The 22,945-nt window shown below is 37.2% G+C and overlaps 1 protein-coding gene across 1 annotated transcript in view; it reads right to left on the bottom strand.

The window, feature by feature from the left end:
• Positions 1–15,871: 15,871 nt before the first annotated feature.
• The window catches only part of TMEFF2 (transmembrane protein with EGF like and two follistatin like domains 2), a 269,416-nt gene continuing 262,342 nt past the window's right edge, over positions 15,872–22,945 (bottom strand). The window contains exons 8-10 of the mRNA XM_066279486.1: positions 22,199–22,322; positions 20,297–20,455; positions 15,872–16,183 (exon numbers count right to left, since the gene is read on the bottom strand). Of these exons, the coding sequence (XP_066135583.1) occupies positions 16,087–16,183; positions 20,297–20,455; positions 22,199–22,322 (380 nt within the window). The 3' untranslated portion in view covers positions 15,872–16,086. The remainder of the gene's footprint in view (positions 16,184–20,296; positions 20,456–22,198; positions 22,323–22,945) is intronic.

The raw sequence follows: 22,945 nt of genomic DNA, 5'->3' as shown, positions 1-22,945 counted from the left end.
CCTGCCAAAATGTCAATGTGGTCTAGTCCTTGGCTGCAATAACTGCGGCCATCACAGTGCCCAGGTGAAACTTCTCAAAATCTGTGCAGAACAACCACCTTCCCAAAGCTGGTACTTGCACTCTCAGACTTGGGTTCTCATCGCCCTTTCCCTCAGGTTGGCCCAAACCCAAATCTCAGGAACGGTACCAAGAATGGAAATAAGAAAATGTTCAACTGTACATTTTTACAATCAATCAGAAATTACTTACGCTGAGAGTTGTATTGTTATTCAACTGGAAATATAATGATATTGGTTTTGTTTTTTAAAAATCAGTGTGCATTATTCGTAGATAGCTTGGCCTTATAGAGCTCCTTGCAATTTGTTTTTAGAGCAAGTCTCTACTCAGAGATTAAAAGTATATTGCTAAGATTTTGCAATAGTGTGGAGGTCCTTGCAATTGGTAAAGCCCTTTATAGTAGCTAAGACTGTCTTTGCACTGAATTTGTAGCTCCTAATATAGTTCTGTCCCCCATAGCCTCTTCTTTGAATAGTTGATTGTACCCAGGGCATATCTGAATGGACCCAATTCAGATAACAAATACAGCACAATTAGATCTTACTGGACCTCCAGTTTATTTTTCTTACACCGAAGAAGAAAAAAGTAATCAAATTTAAGTAATAAATGTGCAAACATATAACAGTAATGTATGCTATTAAGAATAGTTTAATCTCCTGTAACATCCTATAGATTTTTCTCTCGAACACATTTTGGATCTGACAGATTCAATACTGTACCCTCTACCTACTAAAATCATTTTTATTAACCATTAACTATGCAGGTCTTTTTATTTGAAATTTTAAAACAGGCAGGTATTATAATATAGATCCTTAGAATTAGGTAATTTATAATGGTTTTTTTTCTCTCCTTACTCTCAACTCTTCCCTGGGACAAAGCTTAGCAGGTGAAACCCCAGGGTAACCACTCTGTTCATCAGAGAGGTCTCTCTATTTGCTTTTGCCAGTGGTAATTTATTCTGAATATATTTCTTTCATTTATGGCTGACTTCATGGAAAGCAGGGTTCATTTTACAGTTTCTACCTCAGTGACTTGGGAAGTACTGTTCTTCGGTAGCTAACATTTTTCTTTTTTACTAGCATCCCAGCACGAGCATGGCTAATGATGGAATCAGGACCTGTGTCTTGAACAGAAGAAGTCAGACTAGGTGCCCCGGTCCTTTATTTTCGTCTACATTAGTGTTGAGTTTTATCTTATGTATCAGTTCACCTTTTGACCATTCTGATCTCTGTCATGCACAGCCACTTAAAAAGTTTTCCATCTTTGAGGAAAGGTTAGAAATCAGTAGTATTAATAAAAGACAGGTAGGTTTTCACCCTGACTATTCAAAGGGTATATGTAAACCATCTGAAGATTCCCATAATGATTTAGCCTTCACTCATTTTTCTAAATAAGCTTTATGATACAGTTTTATTTGGCAGTTAAGGTGTCCACAGTGAGTTGTTCCCCTTGTGCTGTTTTGTACTAGGTATTAAAAGGACAGAATGAGCGACAAGAAAAAGAGACCAGTGTTTACAAATGAATCCCAGAGTTCCAGTGCCTTTCAGAAGCAACAAATCATTTTCAATCTGACAACTCCTAATTAAATTGATTGAGAGATAAAATGCACCCAGTAAGTGTCTGATGTACATGAGTTAAAAAGCCTGGTGGGTTGCAAAAGGCATTTAGTGCTCCTATACCTTTCTGAAAGTGGATGTCCTTGAAAGCTCTCATAGCAGTGAGTTGAAGATCTCAGCTGGAGGGTGGCTGACATGTTGTAATGACTATAATTTACAGCACACCAGCTCCATAATACTCTTTGCCCCACCAGGGTGCTGCCCAAAGCTAGTATGGCTTGTGGAGGGTTGGAAGAAAGGGAAAAAAAAGACTCCAAGGCCCTTTTAGCAGCATCTGCATTATCAGCTTAGACATTTGGGGCCTCTTTTAAAGACTCCCAACCATAGTATATTCAACTTCTGCTGATTTGTGCCATAATGGCATAGTTATGTTTCTGACTTACGTAGCCAATTATTCTAGGTAGGTGGGCAGAAGCTCAGAGATCACTTTAATTTAATTCATTTATTAATTAATTCATTCAACAAATGTTAATTAAACACCTACAATGTTCTAAGAACTGCTCTAAGCTCTAGGGTTACATAAACAAGACAGGTTTCTAGATCTCATGAAGCTTAACATTCCTCAAAATAGAGGGACTAGCCTGACCTGTGGTGGCACAGTGGATAAAGCGTCGACCTGGAAATGCTGAGGTCGCCGGTTCGAAACCCTGGGCTTGCCTGGTTAAGGCACATATGGGAGTTGATGCTTCCAGCTCCTCCCCCTTCTCTCTCCCTCTCTCTCTCTCCTCTCTAAAAAAATAAAAATAAAAAAAAAATAAATAAATAATAAAAAAAAAGCTTTAAAAAAAAATAGAGGGACTAGAGATGAAAGCGAGACAGGAAAACAAGTAAACATATACATGACCATGATAAAATTTAATACAATATACTTATAATAACCTGAAAATATCTTGTTCCACTCTTTCTCTTGACACCTATACCTTAGGTAGAAAGAGGTATGTGGATAGCTGAGTTTATTAAAATTCAGAGACTATGGAGAAGGAGAAAAAGGTAAGAACTCAAAGACAACATTTTTTACAATATGTTGAAACAGGTGTTCTGATGTGCTTTATAAGTTATCTCTGAAGATGAGTATAGCAAAAATTTTAAAATAATTAGAGCAATAACAGCATTATTAAAATAAGTACTTGGCTGGCCAACAGATAAGCTTGAAAGATGTGTGATTTCTGACATATTAGCCTAGAACAAAAAAGTAATGGAAACAGCATGATATAATGGAGCAGAATGGATTTTGGTTTGATCTGGGTTCAATTTTTTTTTTTTTACAAGGACAGAGAGAGAGAGTCAGAGAGAGGGATAGACAGGGACAGACAGACAGGAACAAAGAGAGATGAGAAGCATCAATCACCAGTTTTTCGTTGTGAGACCTTAGTTGTTCATTGATTGCTTTCTCATATGTGCCTTGACTGCAGGCCTTCAGCAGACCAAGTAACCCCTTGCTCAAGCCAGCGACCTTGGGTCCAAGCTGGTGAGCTTTTGCTCAAACCAGATGAGCCCGCGCTCAAGCTTGGGGTCTCGAACCTGGGTCCTCTGCATCCCAGTCCAACGCTCTATCCACTGTGCCACCGCCTGATCAGGCTGGGTTCAAATTTTTACTGTGGCTCATCATAGCTCTTTGACCTTTTTTACTGTGGCTCATCATAGCTCTTTGACCTTGACCAAGTTATTTACAGCTTCATAAATTACTTTAGAGTTAATTCATGAAAGAATTATAATAATGTGTCTCAAAGGCTCATTATAAGAAATAAGTAAAATAGTATTCATAAAGTTCACAAAAACAATACCTCTCTTATAAAAGAGAAGTTGGAAATCAATATGTGTCCATTGTTTTTATTCTTAGTCATAAATTATAATTTCATGTATATCATCATTGTCATAATCACTCAATAAAACATAATATCAATTCTTAATATCCTTAGACATAGCTAGAAAGAAAAAGTCAGTCCTTAAAGGACAATTTTATTCTATTACATTCAGGTCAAAAAGAAGATTTGTCTTACATATAAGGAATTTTGATTTTCTGTATTCAGGAACAAATCTGGCATAGTGTTCCTTTGAGTGTGGTCACTATTCAAGTTATAGCTTTTGAGGCTTTTTGATACTGTGAAACAACAACCTAATTAAGGATCAAAGGATGGAAAATTCCAGGTTGATTCATAGCATTGGGCACAATGTGAGGCAGTTAGTGCCAGGGAGATGGTGACTCCAGAGAACAGAAAGACCTTAATTTCAAAGAAGGAAAAAAAAAAAGTAATCTCTTTAATGCCTCAGATCCTGACAAAAATTTTTAGTGATGAAAAGAAAAAAACAAAATGCAGACAGCTTGACCAATTTTTCCCCAAACTATCAGGTGACTGTATATTACCTCCAAACTTTCCAATGATGTCTTTGAAAATCCCCCACACACAGAGGACCTGTGTATACAAAGAACTAAACAAGGTCTTTTCACTCTATGTTTTGCTGGTGAATAAACAGGCTGGGATTATGAAGTAAAATAATTTTGTATTGTGTACCATGTGTCTCCAAATATTAAATGCAATTTTTGGTTGATGATCTTTTTACAAAAGTTCGTAGTGTGATCTAAGTGTCTGGTACACTAGGCATCATGTTTAAAGGTGTTGCTAAAGAAGTTAACTCAGGCCCTGGGTTAAAAATATATTTCTCTATTTTTATATATTCTGAAAATAAGAGCCAACTTGCCTCATTTCAATTTACAAATTGCAATTCCTTACAAGTTAAATTTCCTTTCCTTGCAAATGCAATCTGCTCTGAGTATAAGATCTTGCTCTTCCATGAATTTTCCTAGGCATTCACGAGTTATTTTGTCTCTTTTTCCCCAGCAAGGCCTTTTCTAATGGCCTCTGGCTCTTCCGTGTACTAGGTAAAAGGAGGGGGTGTTGACAATGTGGCAAAATGAAGTACCCACCTTTTGTGGTTAGTCAGCGTGGTGAGCATTCAGGCCCCTTGAGGTAATTTTGAACAGCTTTTCAGAGAGCATTTTCATGTCCCCGGTGAACTGATAACGATGAAACTTCAATCCCTGCTGCCTTCAATCATTTACTTATTGTGCCAACTCAATGATTTTTCTTCAACTCCTGTTTTCTGGCACTAGGTCTGGCAGAAGCTGGGGAAAAACCGCTTTTGGTGTGGGTTGCAGTGAACTTCACTTTTAATTCCCCGTTAATGGGCAATCTAAAGTCTTATTCAGAGCAAAATTGTGTTCATATTTGTGGCAAAAAGGAAGGCAGAAAAGTGACAGATGTAAGATGAGAGAAGAGGCAGCCTTTAATCATTTTGTTGTCAAAGCAGCTTCGGATCGCCTTTTGAAGAAAGCATTTCCTCGCTGCACTGGAAAACTCGACTCATTCTCTTGCTCTTTGCAGATTCCTTACCCAGGCAGTTAAACTCCGCGCTGTATGCAAAACTTCTGAACCCAAGATTCTTGCTACAAGGCACTCCACTTTAATGTGCACTTTCACATTTCAGAAAAATTGGCTCCCTTTCCTTTAACTAGATAGAGAAAGGCTCTGGTGACTCAGTTTATAGGTAGCCCCGATAGAAGGGAAGAAAACGTGCAGTTGGGCCAGTTGCATTAGACAGGCTAAGTGTTGAAGCATATACTGTTTACCAAGTAAAAGCCCTTTTTCTTTTTCTTAATCCCTATGTGACTGTAATTAAGCAGGAGAGTTAATTTTATGGAAATCATGCATTACTGTAATTGGGCACAAGTGAACATTCATGTACATCTTATTTAAAAGAGAAATATAATGTTGTTATGAGGATGCTGGTGCAGTGAAGTCTCAGCCCTCTGGGGGGATGTTGGCAGCATCGCTGGCTGTTTGCAGGACTTCTGTCTGTGAGCTCGATGACAAGTGCCTGCTCGGCTCCCGCTGTCCTGTGAAGAACTGAGCCACATGCCTTTGGAAAGGCTGAGAGGTAGAAAGAACGCTGGGACTTCTAGTCCCATTTCTTTCTTAACCTCTACTTATAGAGCAGTCATTTCTCTCTGTCTACTCATCTTTTCAAACCTAAACAATACTTCCAACGGTTGGCTGGGCTTGGCAGTTCTGACCCATATTTCCCCAGGCAGACCACAGATGGGTTTGTCATCTGTGAGCAGGGGCTAGTGTGCTTCCTTTTTTGGCCTGGGCTTTTCTAACGCTGTTCAGGGCTGCTTTAAGACCCCAGGATTTTGTTTTCCAAGTGGAGCCAGATCAGATGCTCTCCAGCAGCCGGCATTTATGATTACCACCGTGCCTCCACGGCCGGAGAGGGAGGGCTAGCCTCTGGCTGGAGAGGACTAGCTGTTCCCTATTCTCTATCTAGTGAGCAGATCTAGTGCTTTGTCCTGCAGAATATAAAGGATCTAATATGCATATCTTGGGGTCAAGTATTGGGAGTAAGAAAATATGCACATAACAAAAAACCACTTTTATTTAAAAAATATTCTTCTTCTCACCTGGAGGCCAGAAAAAATTGTTTTTGGAGTTGGGCCTTGGCCTCATTCTGCCCAGTATGCCAAGCCAACTCCTCACTTACCAACACTGCTTGCAGCAGGTTGTTCTTCTGAGATGTCAGGGCAAGAGCTTTGCCCAGGACGCTGCCTTTCTGCTGTTTTCTTGCTGCCATTACATATTCTTGCAATCCTGCTTAAATGTTTCTTCTTGAAGAATTATTTGAATGAACCATCTCTTAAATTCCTCTTCCCATAATAGCCCCCTCCTCCCGATCCAAGTGTTTGCTGTCTTCACGCATCCACCTTCCCAGGAACTTTACTCTCTCACTCTTTCCTGTTCCTTTTTTCTCCCCATCCCCCATGTTGTCATTTCTAACTTTGAGGCTTTTACTTGAAATGATATCGGTCCAGAGGTTATGAATTGGAACACATGAAGTAAGTTCTAGCTAAGAATTTTGGTGTTTGGCATGATTTGTGGTGGCATGGTGGATAGAGTGTCGACCTGGAATGTTGAGTCACGGGTTCAAAACCCAAGGCTTCCTGTCAAGGCACATATGAGAAGCAACAACAAATTGATGCTTCCTATTCCTCACCATCCTGACCCTCTTTTCTCTCTCCCTCCCCCTCCCTCTGCTTTCTAAAATTAATAAATAAAATCTTTAATAAAATTTAAGAATTTTGTTTTTCAAGAAAGTAGTAAGGAGGTAATTGTGTTTCTTAGTGGCCATAGTTTTTTCATCTTTGTTCTCATAAGAGAATCCTTGAAGCAACAGATATTAAAGGCTGTTAGAAGAATAGATGTTTTTTACTGGACTAGTTTACCTAGTCAAATTCAGTGCCTTTTTATAGTAGCTAACGTAAAAAACAACAACCATGGTCCAAAATGGCATCACTGTGCTGAAACCCATGGTACAAAACCTAGATTTAATACCCGACTTAACTGTTGCTTCCCCAGCACCCAGAAACATCATTTTAATTAACCAGTCTTGAATTTTCTGCTTAAGCAACAGTAAGGTAATCTGTCACATTGGCCCTCTCTGTCCCCCTTGGAAAGAGGAGACAATCTGCTTGATAAAAAACCCTTGCACTTTCATTCCCCTCAAAAGATATCCTGGTCTAAAATAGTCCTTTCTTTTCCTTTGTTAATAGCTCTCTTGTTCTACCCTTCATCCTACAGAAGACTTTCATTTTGAACAACCCCTTGGAATTTCCTTCTGGTTGGTAGATGGGATGCTGTCTGATTCATGAATCAAGAAAAGCCAATTAGATCTTCACGTTTACTCGGCTGAACTTTGTTCTCTAACACAAATTTCAACTCAGGTGATGGGTAGCAGCTATTTTTGCATTTCTTTATTTTATTTTATTTTATTTTATTTTTTTAATTCATTTTAGAGAGGAGAGAGAAAGGGAGAGAGAGAGACAGAGAGGGAGAGAGAGAGGAGAGAGAGAGACAGAGAGAGAGAAGGGAGGAGGAGCTGGAAGCATCAACTCCCATATATGCCTTGACCAGGCAAGCCCAGGGTTTCGAAAGGGCAACCTCAGCATTTCCAGGTTGACGCTTTATCCACTGCGCCACCATAGGTCAGGCGCATTTCTTTATTTTAAGTAATGTAATATAAAATTATTTCTATTTATTTTTATTCTTTTAACTAAATTTATTGGGGTAAGATTGATTAACAGGATAATACAGGTTTCAAGCATACATTTCTATGATACATAATCTGTAAATTGCATTGTGTGCCACCATCTGAAGTCAAAGCATATTCTGTCATCATATATATATTTGGTCTCCTTTACCCTTCCCTCTGTTAACTACCCTACTGTTGTCTGTATCTATTAGTTTCAGTTTTATATTCCACATAAGAGTAAAATCATATGGTTCTTTGTTTTTTCTTTCTCTTTTTTTAGTGGCTCATTTTGCTTATTAATATTTTCAAGGTCTATCCATGTTGTTGCAAATGGCAGTATGCATCTTTTCTTATGAGTGAGTAGCATTCCATAGTGTAAATGCAGTGTGGGATTCAGCTGGTTCACATCGGTTCAGCAGAATCGATACTGAATTGCTGTTGAGTTTGGCGAACTGGTTGTTTAAATGGCACTTGTAATCGGGTTCTCTCTAAGGTGGGTGCCTGGGCAGCTGCCCAATGTGAAAATCACAAATTTACATTATAAAGGAATGGGATCCTACTCCTACAGTGAAAGGATGGTTAAGGATAAATCATACAACCAGTAAGTAATACTCAGATAAAAGTGAAGAAAATTTCAAGTGAGGACGTCAATTAAGAAGCAACATGGAAATATATAAAATAACAGTTTTATTGGGTTTTTTTGGTCAGGTATTATTTAATATTTTAAAATATTTTCTTATAACATAATCTAATTTTGTGTACCTCTTTTACTGTTCCTATTTAAGTATTCAATGAATGAAATAATGAACTACCTTTTGGTATATCTTTTTTTATACTTAAAATGATCATTAAAGCAGAGAACTGGTTGTTAACTTGTTTGAATCCCACCATTGGATATTTGTACCACGTCTTTCTTATTCAATTCTCTATTGAAGAATGCTTCAGTTGTCTCCATGTCTTGGCCATCATGAATAATGCTGCAATGAACATAAGGGTGCGTATATTTTTGCAAGTAAATATTTTTGAGTTTTTCAGGTAGATACCCAGAAGAGGAATTGCTGGATCATATGGTAACTTGATTCTTAATTATTTGACCAACTGCAGTAGTGTTTTTCATACTATTTGTATCAGTTCACATTCCCACCAGATTCCTATTTCTCCACATCCTTTTCACTATTTTTTATATTACCTGTCTTGTAGTTAATAACCATTCTAACAGGTATGAGGTAGTATCTCATTGTAAGATTTTTAAAAAAAAATTTTTATTTATTGATTTTAGAGAGAGCGGATAGAGAAAGAGGTAAGGGGAGAAATGAGAAACATCAACTCATAGTAGTTGCTTTTCATATGTGCCTTGACTAAGCCAGCCCATGTTTTCGAACCAGTGACCTCAGCATTCCAGGTTGACATTCTATCCACTGTGCCAACACATGTCAGGCTCATTGATTTGCTTTCCCTAATAGGTAGTGAAGTTGAACATCTTTTCAAATCTGTTGCCTGTTCATATGTCTTCTTGGTAGAGGTGTCTGTTCAGGTGCTCTGCTCATTCTTTAATTGGATTGTTTGGTGTCAAATTATTTTTAATTATACAATTTTATATTGTGTTCAAGTTCAAAAGTTGGTTCTAATATTTTTGAATATAATCAAATGATACATTTTTGAATAAATAAAGATAAAAATAAATACATTTCTTACTGTCTTGCTATTGCTATTTAAGGTGATACTATCTATACTAACTCCTGGTTCTGAATCAGATCAAATATCTCCATTAATATCAATGAGTAGTGTTTCCTCATACTATATACAAGGCAGGGAAGAAGTGTGGTATAAAAGCTCTGAGACTAGAAGGGCCCCTTGTAAGTAGTATGGGAAATGATAGAAAATTAGTGATATAGGAGAATGAAAAATGAAGAAGTGAACAGATAATTTATAGAGCTTCAGTTCAACTCTCTGAAGGCTTCCCTGATTCCTGACTGAGAGGGATTAAAATTTACATAAGAACCACACTGCATATGTGTGCACTTTGATAAATTATATTTAAATGAATATGAAACTTTGTAGCTCATTCTTTAGTGAGGAATTGAGTTTATTAAAAATTACTTTATTGCCTAATAAAAACCTCAACATATATTTATAGAAATTACTTGAAAAGTTATGCAAAGATGTCATAATGTTTATCTCTTGGTGGTGGGATTATTTTACATTTCTGGCTTGTTTATATTTTCTAATTTTACTAAACCAGTGTTATTTCTGTAATATGTTTATTAATAACTTGATGTACTATGTTGAACATTTGGGACTCTGCTTTGTTTCCATAGCTGGACTCATAAAAAAAACCTTTTATTCAAGGCCTATGTCCATGGAGGAGAATTAAGCTTTGTTGTGGCAGCTAAGGGTTGTAACAGAAGATGGAGGCTCCACAAAGTGGAGAAAAACAGTGCTTAGGATCCTGAGAAGGGGAGGAAGTCCAGTACGGGAGACGGCTCCATAGAGGAAGGGCATAGAGCTTCCTCAAAATGCATCCTGCAGGGTGGGTTGACTGTGTAGGTCCTATGAGCTGCTAACTAAGGAGATGGCTGTGGCTAAGCCTCTTGTGGAGGGAGTACCTCTGCTGGAGCAGGAAGACTCTCAGGTTTAGCAATGGCAATGAACTCACTAGGCACAGAATACGGAGAATTGCTCTTGTTCCCCTTTCCCCTTCTCCCTCATAATAACTGATTTTGGACTTCTCATTAATTTTGAGTTAGGTTCCTGTGCTGAATTAAATTTAGTTTAGAAAAATAAAAGGAAACATTATTATTATTTTTGGTACTTAATACAACAGAAATAATGCAAACTAAAAAGTTAAAATTAAAAATATGTAAGCTAAAATAATTCATTTAATATTACCAGAGGTAAATATCAATTCAAGTAGTATTGGCAAAGTAGGTAGACCAGTCAAGTCTACTTTTGTCTAGAGTGAAGGTGGGAGAAGACCTAAATATACTAGGTAGACTGCACCTCACTCATACTTTCCTGAATTGGACTGTGAAGGGCCCCAGTTATTTCTATGATTTACTTGTTGACTGTTCATCTTTTGTATAATATGGATGACCATATGAAAATATCAATGAACTCAATGAAAAGATTTTGGTTATTGATTTCCAGATGGTAAATTATGTAAGTCTACTACAATTGAGTAACAATGATACTGTAGTTGGTGCAGGTGCTGTATGACTTTGAAAATAGAAAGTAGCATTTGAAGGTAAACATTAGTAGAGAGTCTAACATGGCTCTGAAATAATCTTTGTAATATTTCAATAGTCTGTACTGACTTCTCCTCAAGGATTCATGAAAGTAACGAATTAGGCTCTGTGAAGCTGCTGCAATATTGACTCACTTATCCTATGCCTAGAAACTCACTAGAGGTTTAAGGGTATGTGCTTTTTCAGGATAGACCTCTTTTAAAATGAAAGAAAAAGCCTTTCTCTTGCTAGATATGATGCCAGTGGACCCATTTGAAAAAGAATTAGAGAAGCTGTATTGTTTCTTAACTCTATACTGTTTTATTTTTCCAGAAGCAGCTCTCTTATCTCTAAAAGTATGAGACACCCTTTGAATAAATGTGATTAATGGTTCTTCCTAACTCTGATCATATGACTCTATTATGCTTTATTTAACCGATGGAATATGGCTTATTATTCTTATTTACTTTTACAAAAAATACATATTATATTCCTAAAAATAATTTCCATACATTAGAAGTTTATTATACACATGCCATTGTTCTAAGCTCTACATGGAACGCCTTATTTCTCATAACAGCTCTATTGCATGTGGAAGACATTTTTCTTTCTATTTTAAATACAAGGCATAAAGAAATTGGGCAACCTGTCCAAGGTTAAATAGCTAGTAAAGTGGAGCTTAGATTGTCCCCCCCCCTTTTTTTTTACTTCAGAGGCCAAGTTTTAAATGTTACACTCTCTTTGGAGGATCTTAATTCCCAGTAATCACCCAGTCTCTCTGAATCACCTCATTCCAGTTTTAGTATTTTATGTGCCTGCCTTACAGCTTTCTAGTTTTGTTGTTGTTGCTATTGTTTATTGTTTAATTAATCCTCATTTTCACCTCCTCTGCTAGAATGTAAACGTCAGAACAGAGACCTGTTATTCATATCCTGGCTACATAATAGCACCTAGAATAGTGTCTAGCATGGTGGAGGCACCCAATAAATGTTGAATAAATGGAAACAACTGACAAAGCACTAATTTTCTACCTTCTGTTGCTCCTAGGCTAAGAGAAAGACAAACTTGTATGGAAAATTAAGAAATAACATGAAGAGTACAGTAACAGAATTTGGAAGACTGCTAAGGGAGGCTTCACTGATAAGCCGCTATTTGCCCTGGGTATTGTAGAGAGTGAAGCCGCTATTTGCCTTGGGTATTGTAGAGAGAAGCAGGGTGTGAAAAGAGCATGTGGGGTGGATCAACTATCAGAAGCAAGTAGTCAGAGTTTGTGTGGAGGATAAAGTCAGCCCGTCTAACTAACTGTGAAGAAGCACATCTACCCAGCCCGGAGATTTCTCCTGGAGAGCCCCAAACATTCCTAACTGATCATTCTCAGAACCTTTGCTACATTCTTTATCATGTTTTATTTGCCTCTCAAGTGTCTCTATGGGCTACAAGATTTTTGATTCAAGGGACAAATGAACTGATGGTGAGTTCCTTTCAGAGAGGGACTCTAGCTTATTTATCTTTCTCTTCTCAAAGATTAGCATGGTGCTGGTAATTGATGGCCGTCAGCACATTTTTGATGTATAATAAACATATAATGAATGAATGGGTGAATAAATAAATGGATGAGTGAATGACATGGCTTAAAACAGTTTATTTAGAAAGAGTTTTGAATTTAAGTTCAGGACAAGCAGCAAAAATAGTGAATGTGGCCTTAGGTAACAAGAATAAAAGCATAGTAGTACCTGGGTTTGAATATCGAGAATCTTGGAATTACAGAGATAGAAGTGATGAGAAAACTGAGACCTGAGATGTGAAATGAACTGCTCATGGTTCCATAGCAAATTTGTGGTTAAAGTAGAACTTAATTCGATTCCCGGCCAGGGCACACAGGAGAAGCGCCCATTTGCTTCTCCACCCCTCCCCCTCTCCTTCCTCTCTGTCTCTCTTTTCCCCTCCCGCAGCCAAGGCTCCATTGGAGCAAAGATGGCCCGGGCGCTGGGGATGGCTCTGTGGCCTCTGCCTCAGGTGCTAGAGTGGCTCTGGTCGCAACATGGCGACGCCCAGGATGGGCAGAACATCGCCCCCTGGTGGGCAGAGCATCGCCCCTGGTGGGCGTGCCGGGTGGATCCCGGTCGGGCGCATGCGGGAGTCTGTCTGACTGTCTCTGTTTCCAGCTTCAGAAAAATGAAAAAAAAAAAAAATAAGTAGAACTTAAATTTAGGGATCATAGCTCTCAGTTAAGTCTGTTTTCTGTAAGTTTGACTTATAGAAAGTGATGATCTGTGCTGGTCAGACCACAACTGTGGCAATTCGTGCAATTCAGAGAACCCTACACTTAAAAATATATTTTTTTAATTTATCTACAGACAAAGTAGAGTCTGTCCAAACAAGAGTGATGCAGATGCCAGGGGGATCTGGAAACCACATCACATGACGGTCAGATGAGCACATTAGGGATGTTTCATCTAAAGAAGAAAATACATGCAAAGGGGCTGTGGGGTGAGTAAAACACATCATATCTGTCCTATATTTATTTATTTATTTATTTATTTTTGTGAGGGAGACAGAGAGAGACAGAGAGAGAGACACACACACACAGAGAGGGACAGATAGGAACAGACAGGCCAGAGGGAGATGAGAAGCATCAATCTTCTTTGCAGCACTTTTGTTGTTCGTTGATTACTTTCTCATATGTGCCTTAATAGGGGGTGGGGCTATAGCAGAGCGAGTGACCCCTTGCTCAAGCCAGTGACCTTGGGCTCAAGCCAGTGACTTTTGTGCTCAAACCAGTAACCTCACACTCAAGCTGGTGAGCCTGTGCTCATGCAGGATGAGCCCACACTCAAGCTGGTGACCTCGGGGTTTTGAACCTGGGTCCTCTGTGTCCCAGGCCAATGCTCTATCCACTGCACCACCACCTGGTCGGGCTGTTCTAATATTTTTAAATACCTATCTCATTATTCCTTTGCTCCAGAGAGAAAAAATAGGAGCCACAGATAGAAAACATAGAGAAATAAATTTCAACTCAACATGAGAAAAATTGGTCTCAAAATTAGAATTGTCCAAAAATGGAATTCCAAATTATAAGTATGCAAATAGAGGCTAGATGCTTATCTGTCTGGACTAGATTGTGAGTTTCTTTATAGTAGAGATCATGTTTCATTTGTATTTCCCTAGGACCTTGAATAGTACCTGGCATAGAGTATATGCTCACTTAAGATTTGTTATTGCATCATTTAAAAGGGATTCTTTCATGAAGTGGGTAAGTATGGAGGTGAACAGGAATGTACTATATTATTAAATCCAAGGACTTTTTCAAAATTTAGGTTTATGATGCTTTGATGAAAACTTATCCAAAGGAATGTATCAACACTTAACAAAGCAAGTCAATTTTATAAGTAAACATCAGTGAAATTGTTGTTTATTTTAGCTCTATAAGCCCTGTGATTTTGCATTTTTGCTCTTCCTTTAGGAGAAGGGTTTGTTTGCCACAACTCTTGTCTTACAAAGGAGATCAGGGCTAGTTTCTGCACCTGCTAACCAAACCAAAATTCCATGTGGAAGTTTAAATGGAGTTTGTTTTGTACAAGAGGCATAGGACCAATTTAGGAAAACACTTGAATGACGGTTATGCCAATAGATTCATACTGTTCAAAGTGATGACTAACCTAGAAAAACAGGATTTTCAACCAGTTCTAAATCCTATTTAGATTGTAACCTTTAATATTTTAGCAAATATCTTAAATATCACTTAAGAAACCTTATTTTTCACTGAATATTTTATATTCAGAATGTGTTGATTTTATACATTTTTTTTGACACAGGAGTGTCAGTCCTTTTATTCCATGCAGAGGTAATTTGAAGAAAAAAAGAAAGTTTTATTTAGACTTACTATATTAGCCACAACAAGGTATAAAAAACTAAATAGTAAAAAGGCAATTATTTGATTTATTATTTTCCTCTTTTCAGTTTGAGAATTTTTATAGTTAATATTTTCCCAAAGTGGTCTTACCTACATGTATCTTCAAAAATCAGTCAACTTTCCACTTTCAGAAACAATGGATTCATTTTATTCTTATGCCTTCATAGGAATGTTTAAAACATATTTTTCTGTTTTATCAAATATTACCCATCATCTTAGCTTCATTTCAGATAATGGTGCTGCATTATCATAAAGCCATTCATGAGGTATTTGGTTTTCAATCCAACTTCTTTTAAAAGAACTACATACTATAAATATAGTGAGATTGCTTAAAATAATTCATGATTTTGGTGTTTCAAATGTAATGATGTTATTAAAAGTTCCCATAGATACTAACTCTATTCACCAAAATAGAATAGATTTTATACTCTGTGTATTCCTAAGATTTAATGTGTTCAGGACCCTTCAGATATATGCACTTTCTTGGGAGATTCTAAGATGCTTCACAAATAAAAGCCAGTATCTTCTTTTCCTCTGTATTATGAGTTATAAAACACTTTCCCTTCCCTTCTTTGATTTAATTTATATGACTCAGATTTTTCTGCTTTGGGGATGAAAATAGAGGACCAGGAAAAAAAGTTGATAAAATAGAGATGATTTTATCAAAGATCTCAAATATTTTATCCTCACTTGATATAAAGTAAATTATTTTTTCTCTTTTCCAATAACTATCATTTCCCTTGATCTTGGAATCACTCAAAACCTAGCCACTGAATGCTGTATAAAATAATGTTCTGTTTCAAGATATGGAGAAAGATGAAATGCTAGTACCTGTACAGATTGTACTAGCTTGATTATGTTTAGAGTTAGGAGATACCGCAAATTTAAGAATACCATTTCTTTTCTCATCACTGAGTATTTATTATATATAACAAATACATGGGAAAGAAAAAACTATATTGTGTGATATAAATAGTTTATTTACATTACAGAAAAACATCAAGACAATGTATACTATTTCAAATATATCCATACATAATCAAATATAGCTGTAGTACATGTTTTCATTGGTGTAGATTACCACAAATGCAAGGCAACATGTGTAGATCTCTTGTCTTACTCTCTTGTCTATAATACTGTATTGTGTAGTCCAAGCTTTCGGTAGTCCAGCCACTGTGCCACATGCTCCCTTTAGATTAACCTTGTGGACGCTCTTGTTGTGTTGTCTGAACTGTAGTGCCCTGTATTTTGCTTCTGTCTGTGAATTCTGTTGCTTCTGGGGCATTTCCTAGAAGGTTGGAAAGTTTACAAATCTTAGTCCAGTGCTATCACCTAAAGTTTAGTCTTACAATCACAGACTAAAGTTATGAATTAAGGAAGTAATTGAAGTAGTTCAGATGAGAATTTACTAGTCGCATAGCCAAGTTGCAGTCATCTTTAAGCATCTGTTGAGGAGAACTGAATAACAAATGTAGAAGTTGAAGAGAAGTACATTTACCTAGTCCTCAGCTGCTTATTTGTTAAAGCATAAAGAATGACTAAGCACAAAGCCATCAAGCAAATCATGAGCCCATCCAATCTCACTTTAAAGGTCTTCAACAATTTTATACTTTAAATGTCCTAAGGATGAATGTTATATATTGACATTTCAATGCTACAAGTTTAAATTCCATCAAGCCAGAGAATGAGACAATTGTTAATATCTGATTTACAGTGGAAAGGGATATTATTTTGGTTCAGCTGAATATGTTTTTTTTTTCCTTAAGCTTTTTTTTTTTTTTTTTTTTTTTTTGTATTTTTCTGAGGCTGGAAACGAGGAGAAACAGTCAGACAGACTCCCGCATGCGCCCGACCGGGATCCACCCGGCACGCCCACCAGGGGCAATGCTCTGCCCACCAGGGGGCGATGCTCTGCCCCTCCGGGGCGTCGCTCTGCCGCGACCAGAGCCACTCTAGCGCCTGGGGCAGAGGCCAAGGAGCCATCCCCAGCGCCTGGGCCATCTTTGCTCCAATGGAGCCTTGGCTGCGGGAGGGGAAGAGAGAGACAGAGAGGAGGGGGGAGGTGGAGAAGCAAATGGGCTCTTTTCCTATGTGCCCTGGCCGGGAATTGAACCCGGGTCCCCCGCACGCCAGGCTGACGCTCCACCGCTGAGCCAACCGGCCAGGGCCTCAGCTTAATATGTTTTTGCATTAATACTATAAGCTAAGGACATAAATTGGAACCAATTATCTAGCTTCTATGAAGGCTAATATTCAGTCAAATTATCTGAAAAGCTAGACCTAGTATCTTTTGTCTTATAATAAAAGAATGTTTTGATGATGCAAATAAGAACATATAAAGTTAATAAAAAACTTATCATAATAAACTGTAGAGTATCAAAGAATATATAAATAAAATCCATATATGTAGGGGATTTTTTTGAGGGGAGGGTAGATTTATCAAAATAAACATGGAGCTGAAGTCACTATTTTGCAAGTGGGAGCTAAAGATAAAAAGAGTGAAAATCCATCTTCTCAACAGGCAACTCTTTTCATGTCTCTAGATGTTTATATTTTTTATAAGACATGTTGTATTTAGAAGAAGGGCAAGCGCTCGACTCAAACAGTAAAGAAAAGGGAAAGAAATTAGGAAAAAAGAAGTGGGATGAGGAGAAAACAAGTGGAAAAGAGGAGAGTCCAGGTGAAGGGATTTAAAAAATTGAAAAGAATGAAGGGATCTCTGCCTGGTGCATTTAAAAAAAATAATCTATTAGCACGTAAGTATTTAGGAATTGGTCTTGACAGATTCATGTGTCCAGGTCACCAAGAAGGGAGGGTTTTGCGGGGGGTGCCCTAGCTGGAAAGTCCAGTTTTTGAGCAGAATATTTTCAAGGGGTTGAAATGAATCTACAGTGGGAACAGGATAGTTTATTAATTAGTTTGACTCCTGTAAAGACACTGGAAGGCTTTGATGTCCTGAGACAAATTTATACACTTTATTATAATAAGGCTAATTAAGTTTATGTGCTAGTCTCTTCCTCAAAAGTAAACAGAAGATAGGTGTTGTTTGTCTTAATACAGATAATTATAATGATCATATGCCTTGAAAAACTGGCTTGCTCCAATTTGAAACTTCGGTGAGGTTGCCTTGACCATCAGCATATACAACATCATGGCCAGCCAAGGGGCAGTATGAGCAGTGGTTAAGTGTACAGGCTCTGGCACTAGGCAGCCCTCCATTTCTGCCCTTACTGCTCAGCTGTGTATAGTCAGCCATTTGCTAACTTCTCATACCTTAGAATCCCTATCTGGAAAATGGGGATAATTTTTCCTTCTTCAAATGCTATTTAATGTATATGTCTCACTCTGTGTGTGTGTGTGTGTGTGGTATGTGGTATGTGCATACACATATATAATATATACACAGAATTCCTGCTGATGTAAGGACCTATGCATTCCAGTTGTTTTTATTGTGTATGGAAATGGAACTGTGTTTAATAACAGACTTGAAAATATCTGCTGAAGTATTTAAAGTTTAGCATTTTTGTCAGTACAGGATGTAGCAAATTCAACTGTTATTAGGTGTACTAAACACAAATTTTGTTTTTTATATTCTGATACTGCTTAGATATTAAAAGGCTCAAGACCCTCAGAGTAACATGGCACAGTTTCCTGTATTTTAGATTCTTTTCTATCTTCTCTTTTACACTCAGTGATTTTGGTTTCTTGAGTCATCTTTATGTTTCCCAGAATCTATTTTGATATAATCCATTGACTCACTTGGCATCTAAACGTGTGAGTCGAGTTGATCAACTCAGCTTGGCTTAGAGCAGCACAGAGCACCGGTCCACACTCTTCCCTTAAGCCTTTAGGCTGGGCAAGGATTTATGAGCCATATTTTGTCTTTTTCAAGAGCAAATGCCACATTTGTCCTCAAGAAGATAGTGCAATACAGAGACTGAGATGTATTATGGCCTTTATTTTCTAAAGATGTGGTACTTTGTTTTATTTTCTTCCCTTTTGAAAATGATTTTTTGGAAACATTCTGACTTATTGGAGAGCTGTGCAAACGAATGAGTCTAAATGCCTTGTGAATTTGGCAAAAACCTTGAAAACTTCCTTAAAACTTTTTTTCTCAAGGAGAATGAAAGCATTATTATCTTTAATAATGTTTTAGACAAGACATAAACACTATGTATTTGGTTTAGAATCTAATCTTCGGTTAGCATGACTTTATGCACCAATAAAGTTAAGCAAGTACCTGGCCTCCCTCCTTTACTCCAAGCCAATGTCAGACATCAAAGACTAATCATGGTATTCTTTCTTGTTGAAACTAGATGAAATCTCTCTCTATCAACCTGCTTCTCTGGGAAACAATTACCATTTGATTGTTCTAGGAATTTGAGATAAAAACTTGTTTTGGTATTTGTTGTGTTTTCATATATCAAAAGTTTTCATGTGCTATAACATAATTTTTCTCATAACTTTATTTTTAATTTTGTGATTAAAAGCTATTTTGTTAAGATAAAACATATTTGTTATTTATATCAAATATATTAAAATGATTTTATCTAAGAGTTACATTTGGAAATATAAGTACCGTCAATGAAAGATATAATTTAATACTTTTCTAGGCCTTGTTTAAAATTTATTTGACTTCATTCAGCATACTGATCTGGATATGTAAAACACTGGTCAATAATCTATTAATAGTTTAGATGGGTCCTGGCCAGTTGGCTCAGTGGTACAGCATTGGCCCAGTGTGTGAAAGTCCCGGGTTTGACCCCCAGTCAGAGCACACAGGAGAAGTGACCATTTGTTTCTCCACCCTTTTTTCTTCTCTCTCTTTCTCTCTCTCTCTCTCTCTCTACTCCCTCAGCCATGGCTCATTTGAACAAATTGGCCCCAGGTGCTGAAGATGACACCACGGTCTTGCCTCAAGTGCTAAAATAGCCCAGTTGCTGAGCAACAGAGCAACTATCCCAGATGAGCAGAGCATTGCCCCCTAGTGGACTTGCCCAGTGGGTTCTAGTCGGGGTGCATGTGGGAGTCTGTCTCTCTGCCTCCCTGCCTCTCACTATATATATAAAAATTTAAATGAAGACTGACTTTTTATAGTTGAAAGAGAAAAGTATTACACATTAGAGTCTAGCATTACACATTAGAGGAAAAAATACCTTTGCTTAGAAAATAAATAATCCTCATCATAATGCAAAAATAAGGAAAATAATTCATACTACTCAACATAAAAATTAGTGTCTTTCCATTTGGCTCTTCAAATGCTGTTATTATGGAGAAATAGGTCTCCAGAGAATGGATGGCTGCAGAGTCCAAGAAGGGACTCATAATTAGAGTGATCTCATTAAGACAAAAAGGAACAATATATTCTTTTATATAGTGGTCACTGAGTACAGTTACTGACCTTGTGATGCAGAGGACCACCACACAGATGACAGCAATCTGAATAGTTCCAATCACAGCTGCAATTAATACGTACTGAAATCGCACAGGGCCGGGAACAACATACAGTACACTGTAGTCCTTTTTTTCACAGTGTTGTCCAGTATAACCAGCATCACACCTGGAAAAAATCATAATGTCCAGTTACCTAAAGCTGCTGAACTCATTTTTACTGTTGGTCTATCAGCATTTATCTTCATCCTAAAAGTAGGGCGTTTGTTTCCTACCTTTAAGAAAATGCTACTTTGTAGATATTAGTTCTTCATTACTTATTTTCAAAAAGATCTCTTTGTGTTTTTGGTTTAAAAGATATGTGGTTTCTTTTTATACTAACAAGAGAGTTTGATAATTGTTCTTTCTATATTTTCTTCAGTTGAGCTTTACGTTTTACCTAACCTGTTCTTTCATCAACCTAAGTCAATATGATTAACCGAAAGGCTTCTTTCTGATAACATGGACATAATAAATAGGGTTATTTTATTTATTGATTTTTGAGTAAATCATTCTCTATGTTACTGTTAGGATACATGTTGAAAAATCTTAGGACCAGAGGTACAATAAGAGTAATTTCATTTCCTGGTCATAGCATTGTCTGCTTATGTTAGAGAGTTAAATTTCAGTAGAAAATAAAGATAATAATGCTTGTTCTGCAAAACAAGTCCATATGCTATTCATCTGAGTATGAATGCTGACTCTCACTCAACCCTCATCAGAAAGTTCAGGTAGACAATCTACATATTAAAACTAGCACTTGACAACAAAATAAGAAAACAGCTCACATAAAAACAATACTAATGAGGATCAATTTGTCATTGACTTTGTACAACTATTTCAGTACTTCACTTTCAATTTCTCCTAACTGCATCCTGGGATTTTTCCTGTCTGCATCAGAATAGTTTAATAATGACAACTCTGCTGAGAATGACAGGTCAGCCAGAGCAACGTCCCAGTTATGTTCACTCCGCCTGGCTTCACTGCAAGGCAGATGCTAGTGTATTCAGTGAAGGGAAACACGAAAGGAAGAAAGGAAGACAGTTCTTGAGAAGACAGGTATAGGGGAGGAGGAGGAGGAGGAGAATGGAAGAGAGAAAAGAGAAAAAGACAGAGGGAGACCAACTCCTTTCACTGTAGAACAATACAGAACCTATTTCATCATGTGTCACTTGTATGTTCCTTTAATAAAAATATGATACATTTACTTTCACTCATCTCTGAAATAATTATGTTCTCTCCATAAAAATTTAGCAGATATGTGTATTTATCAACCAAATCCAGACAAGCAATTTCTTTGTGTCTCAACTGAGTTTGAGTCTGTGGAGGTACAGCTTTTCATTTCACTAGACAAGGCCTGTGGATAGCAGAGCCAAGAAAAGAATGTGTACCTAGCAAAGCCAAGACTGATAATATTTATTTTAAGACCTAAAGGACTCTGGAAAAGATGGCCTCCTAAAAAGCAACTATATCATCTTATATATAGTAAGGCTTTGCCCATTTACTTGTTTGAGAAATAGTTATATTTAAGCACTTGATATGTGCTAACTACTCTTCTATGTTCATGGGAAAGAGGGTGAATAAACAGAGAAACCTGTCTTTAAGGAGCTTGTAAGGTTCAAAGTACAATTTAAAATTCTACTAGAGAAGTATACAATCATGTGTTACTTAATACCAAGTGTGCAAGGAACATACATTTTATGGTTTTCTAGAAAGTGTGTGTATGTGTATGTGTGTGTGTAGGAGAGGCAGAGATAAATTTGGCTGCTGATCACCCATTCGGGAAGAATGGCACCCAATTCTCTAAATATACAGCATTTAGTTTCTACACTTGACTTTATACATTTCAAATGTTAAAGAGCGAAAACATTACCTGCAAGACGGCTCCTGCATATTGATAGAATGTTCGCACTTCCCGTGCATGCAAAAGCCATTGTAATGTTCTGGGCAAGGTATGTGGTGTTCTCTGGCACTTTCTTCTAATTTGTTAGCATTCTCTGTGAATACAGATAAAAGCAAGCACCCCTGTAAATACATTCTTAGCCTGGTAAGATCAACCAGTACATTAAGAAGCAAAGTTACAGTAGATAAAAGTATTTAAAAGAACAGCACTGAAAGGCCATGCTTCAGAAGAAAGCGGAAGAATTGAAAGACAGACATCTTTACAGTTGTGTTTAGAAGTGGAACTGCAAAATTACCCAGTGCTTTTTATGCTTTTATGCATTTTCCTACATCTTTAACAGCCAATAATGTGTCTATGAGTTATCAGACAGCCTTAATTTTTCTTGTGTAGAGACTGTACATTGATCATAAAATAATTCAAGAAGAAATACTCTATTTTTGGAATATCAAAGCCTAACATAATGTCCCTAGAAGGAAATTGCTGCAATACCTTGATACTTTCTCAATGTAGGAGCTTAAACGTTAAAATATGGCTGCACTCAATTGTTGAACAAATGTTTTCCAAAACCAAATGCAAATTTCATCAAATGTATTCTCTCAGGTTTTTTTCCATCTACTGTGAACATGAATTCTACTACCACCCCTACATTTTCTCATTGCCAAAATAAAGCTATTGAAAAAGCAAACATTATTTCAGAATCACTTACGTAGCTACAAC

This window comes from Saccopteryx bilineata, chromosome 5, assembly GCF_036850765.1.
Source record: "Saccopteryx bilineata isolate mSacBil1 chromosome 5, mSacBil1_pri_phased_curated, whole genome shotgun sequence".
Classification (NCBI taxonomy): domain Eukaryota; kingdom Metazoa; phylum Chordata; class Mammalia; order Chiroptera; family Emballonuridae; genus Saccopteryx; species Saccopteryx bilineata.
The sequence above is the reverse complement of the archived record's forward strand: the minus strand, read 5'-3'. Positions and strand labels throughout refer to the sequence as shown.